The sequence below is a fragment of the Physeter macrocephalus genome, chromosome 14, assembly GCF_002837175.3.
Source record: "Physeter macrocephalus isolate SW-GA chromosome 14, ASM283717v5, whole genome shotgun sequence".
Classification (NCBI taxonomy): Eukaryota; Metazoa; Chordata; class Mammalia; order Artiodactyla; family Physeteridae; genus Physeter; species Physeter macrocephalus.
Genome location: NC_041227.1, coordinates 82,230,628 through 82,235,049, shown reverse-complemented (window position 1 = coordinate 82,235,049; position 4,422 = coordinate 82,230,628). Strand labels below are relative to the sequence as shown.

Here is a 4,422-nt window from a genome sequence, read left to right as displayed (position 1 = left end):
GAGCCTGCGCTCTAGAGCCCGTGAGCCACAACTACTGAAGCCCGTGCACCTAGAGCCCGTGCTCCACAAGAGAAGCCACCACAATGAGAAGCCCGTGCACCGCAACGAAGAGTAGCCCCCGCTCGCCGCAACTAGAGAAAGCCTGTGCACAGCAACGGAGGCCCAACGCAGCCAAAAACAAACAAACAAATAAATAAATAAATAAATTTATAAAATAAAATAGCAACAAAAGGGAAAATTGTGAGGGTAAATAAAAATAAGATTGAATTTTCCCCTGTTATTAAAAGGAAAGAGGTCTTTTCTCCCCCATCCTTTTTCTTAGGACTTTTCCTAGAGAAAACTATTTGTAAATTCTCCTCTGTCAGGGGCTGCTGTAACAAAATCCACAGATGGGGCAGCTTGTAAACAACAACATTTATTTCTCATGGTTCAGGAGGTTGGAAGTCCAAGATTATGGGGCCAGCAGACGCGCTGTAGTGGCTGGTGAGGGCCCACTTTCTGGTGCATAGCCGGCTGGGTCCTCACACGTGGAAGAGGGTAGTGGGCTCTGCGGGGTCTCTAATCTCTAACAAGGGCACTAATCCCATACACAAGGGCTGCACCCTCAAGACCTAATTACCTCCCAAAGGTCCCACCCCCTAGTCCCATCACATGGGGCCCTAGGATTTCGACATATGAACTGGGGCATGGGGTGGCGGGAGGGGAAGGGGGCAGGGGTGATACACCTCAGCCCATGGCGGGGCTAAGGATGCAGCTTCCCTTGCGTCGTGTCACTGCCATTTTCAGTGTCACGGAGGCCTCAGAAGCAAGAACCGCAGGCTAAGTCTCCAGATCTCTAACCCGGACCTTGGAGTTGGTGACCTTCGCCAGAGAGGAGAGCCACCAGCCGGGCTGCAAGGCCTCGTCACAGTCACCTGGGCTCTCGTGAACTACAGAACCAGTGTCGGAAGCATCAGGTTTGGGACCCAGAGGCCTGTTCTCGGGATCTGGGAGGCTGTGGGGTGAGGGCTCACCTGAGCAAGCAGTTTGGCATCAGAGACCGTGTGTTCAAGTCCCGGCTCGCCCCTGACTAGTGTTTTTCCACGGAGACACATCATTTCTCTGAGCTTCTGTTAAAAACGGATACTCGATGTACTGCACGGGGTGGTTTCCAGGCTTTAGGGAGATGCTGTTTGGGAAGATGCTTTGAGAGCTATAAGGCACAAGACAAATACTACTTAATATGACTCACCTGGCCTCTACAGAGCACTCGCCCGCCGGGCCAGTCTCCCCTTCTGTCCCAAGAGCAGGGGAAGCAGCGCACTGCAGCCCCTTCCAGCGCTGGCAGTGGGGGTGGGGTGCGGGTTCTAGCTAGACGGCACCCTCCCTCCCTGACTCCTCTGAGGCTCCGCCACCTTCCTGAGCCTGCCAGCCCCAAAGTCTGGGAGCTTCTATAGCTCATGTGTCCGCCAGATGGCAAGGGAACAACCCAGAGAGATGCTTCCAGAAAACCTTTCTTGACAAACACACAAAGTCTGGGCCCTGTCCCCACCTCTAACCCCAACCCCAGAAGTTCAACAGTCACCCTCAGTCCTCCGTCTCCACCCCACCCACCCCCAGCCTGGCTTTGGGATTTCTCTGCATCGTTATTTTGTCCCCAGCTGCGGGCTGCAGCTTCTACTGCTGACCCGTGTGTCCCGGGCCACGTCCTTCTGCCTCTGTCTCCCAACACTGCTTCCCAGAGCTGGACCTGGAGGGGAGCGTCTCAGTTTCAGCACGACGCACCCCGCGGGGGACGCCACCTGTGGGATCAGGAGTTCGAGGCTCCCCTTCTGCCGTCAGCCAGCTGCGGAGCTGAGACCTCCCCTCGCTGGGTTTGCCTCTGTAATGCGGAGGCGGCGACCTGGGGTGCGGGCAGCGCAGCGCAGCGCAGCAGGCGCTTGCCCGGCTGCTAGCCCGTGGGAGTGGTCCGGGCTCCTCCTGCTTCCGGCTCCCCCACCACTCCCCACCAACCTCCACCCTCTCCTTCTGCTGGGACACATGCCAGGTGGCAACCTCTCACAGGGTCAGCTGAGGCAGGAGAGACCGGGGGAGCAGGACCCCAAGTCCTAGCGGACAGGCCTGCGCAGATGGCCACGCCCTCAGCCTCTGGCCTGAGCCCTCCTGCCCTCGGATCCCACGCCTCTGGAATTTCGGTCCCTCTTCCTGTGTCCACAGGCCCCCGTCATGGAGCGCCTTGGCTCACCGCCCCTGTCCCCAAAGCCCCATGTAGGCTGATTCAGGAGATGTTTCAATAATTTACTCGGAAGCTGACACTCAAGCACACACATTTTATTTTGCGTATGATGCGCCCATTAATCCTTTGCAGTTTAATAGCCTAGAAGCCTTCCTTGTGGGGCTTTCCTGGCCTCCTGGGGGCTGCATCCAGGTCTCCTGCTAACATGGACGGAGGTGTCTCCCCTAGGCTGAGGGGGGCGGGCATGTTCCGTGGACGTGTCCCCCCGGGACTGTCATAGAATCTGCTATGAGGGCTGTCGATGTAGCCCAGAATGCAACTACAGGTGCTTTTCTTCGGCTTTTGACCCGTTGCTGGGATGGCACTCCACAAAGAACGTGGGCGCTGACCAGGCTGGACAGAGCGCACAGCCACGAGGGACACGTAAGGGAGCCCCGTTCCCGGTGCACATGCGGGCTCCCCGGGGCTGCGGGAGGAGGGGGCGGCGCCCGGCCTGCTGGGGTAGCTTTGCGAAGAGTCTCCACTAGGGGCGCTAGGCCGCCGTGCGCCACCCGGACTCCTTGGCTTTGCGCGGGGGGGGGCCCCTCCTGCTCCTTCCCCAGCCTCTTATCAGGGCTCCCAATCTTGAACACCTAGGTCACCCGTCCTGGGGCTGCTCCCGTCTCTGAAGGGGAGACTTCCAGAGTGGCGCCCGCCCAGCCCCCCTACCATCCTGGGAAATAAGCCAGGGCGGGGAGGGTGGGCCACGATCCTGGCGGGAGACCCTGGGGCCCAGTTTATCTGGGAAGAGAGACAGGTTAGCAGTCGTCTGCAACAGAAGCAGCCCCGGACTCTGTTGAGGCTCACACTCTGCCGCCGGCCCTGAGGCCTCCTCGATTCTCGGTCGCCGGCCACCACCCAGCTGGGGCGTTCAACCAGGGTGGTGCGGCACACAGGGGCCCTTGGGACCGCGGCCCCCGTCCCCCCCTCCCCCCAGCAGCTCTCCTTCCCTGGAGCATGTGGTGGGCGGTCACTCCTCCTGCAGCAGGGGCTCCCGGTCCCCCTCCTGCACCCTCTCGTCCTCCTCCCTCTCCATGCAGCCCACCGTGGCCGCCAAGCCGGCACCCACGCCTCCCCCGACCACGGCCGCCCCCGTGGCCCCCACTGCAGCTCCCGCGGCCACCATCCCAGCCTCTGCGGCCAGCGCCGCGGCAGCCATGCCGGCGCCCACCACGCCCCCCGCCAGGCCCATGAGCCCCGCGCCCACAGCGCCGCCCACGGCGGCCAGGTGGCCGCAGAAGCGCACGGTGTAGGAGTCCATGAAGGCCTTGGCCTCGGCCTGCAGCTCGGCCTCCAGGGCCTCTAAGGTCTGCTCCCTCTGCACGCATAGCAAGGCCGCCCCGTGCCGAGCCAGGAGCGCGTCCTTCCGGGCCGACAGGAGGCTCCGCATGGTGTCCGGCAGCACCCGGAGCGCAGAGAAGATGCGCTTGGTGGCCACGTCCTGTGACGGGCGAGAAAGAAGGGGCCCTGACCTGGGGCCCGGGTGCCTCCTACCGGACGCCGGCCGCCCCCGCCCAAAGACTGGCCCCTCTCCTGCAGGAAGCCTGGCCTCCCGGGGCCTGAGGCTCACCTGCTGCCGCAAGTACTCCTCAAACTCCTTCTTGGCAGCTTCCACCGTCCGAAGGTCATGCAGCTGGGCAGCCATCTGTCCACGGCAAAACCCGGCTGCCTCCCTCCTTTCCCCCCTGGGCGCTGCCGGGTCCCCCGCTCCATCTCGGGGCGCCCGGCTCGCCTCCCACCCGCGTCCTCCCCGTAGCCCCATACCTCATCCGGAGAGGCGCACCCAGGCCCCGTCCTGCCCATCCAGCCCGAGAGGTTCTGCAGAGACAGCGTCGGGGGGTCAGGGGGCGCGGGGGCCAGCGGGTCTCCTGGGGCTCCGGGGAGCTTTCACACCTTGATTTCCTGAGCCAGCTGCTGCCCCGTGAGCAGGCGTCTGTCCCCCCGGGCCGCGGGGCGCCCCTCGCTCCAGTAGCCCTGGCAGCGGCTCTTGGCGTGCAGGGGGGCCGCGCTCAGCACATCGGCCACGTAGGCGCGGAGGTGGCCTGCATCATCATCTGTGTCTGAGGAAGAGAGTCCTCATGCAGAGGTGCCTGGTAAGCAGGCCCGGCTTCATGAAGAGAAAGGGGTGTTGGGAGAGAAGGAGGAGAGGAGGAGGGGGAGGAGGAGGG

General features: G+C 62.6%; 1 protein-coding gene across 1 annotated transcript in view; it reads right to left on the bottom strand.

The window, feature by feature from the left end:
* Nucleotides 1-3,224: 3,224 nt before the first annotated feature.
* RNF112 (ring finger protein 112) overlaps nt 3,225-4,422 on the bottom strand; it is a 5,259-nt gene continuing 4,061 nt past the window's right edge. Inside the window, exons 11-14 of the mRNA XM_024128032.1 lie at nt 4,148-4,314; nt 4,019-4,072; nt 3,825-3,899; nt 3,225-3,695 (exon numbers count right to left, since the gene is read on the bottom strand). Of these exons, the coding sequence (XP_023983800.1) occupies nt 3,225-3,695; nt 3,825-3,899; nt 4,019-4,072; nt 4,148-4,314 (767 nt within the window). The remainder of the gene's footprint in view (nt 3,696-3,824; nt 3,900-4,018; nt 4,073-4,147; nt 4,315-4,422) is intronic.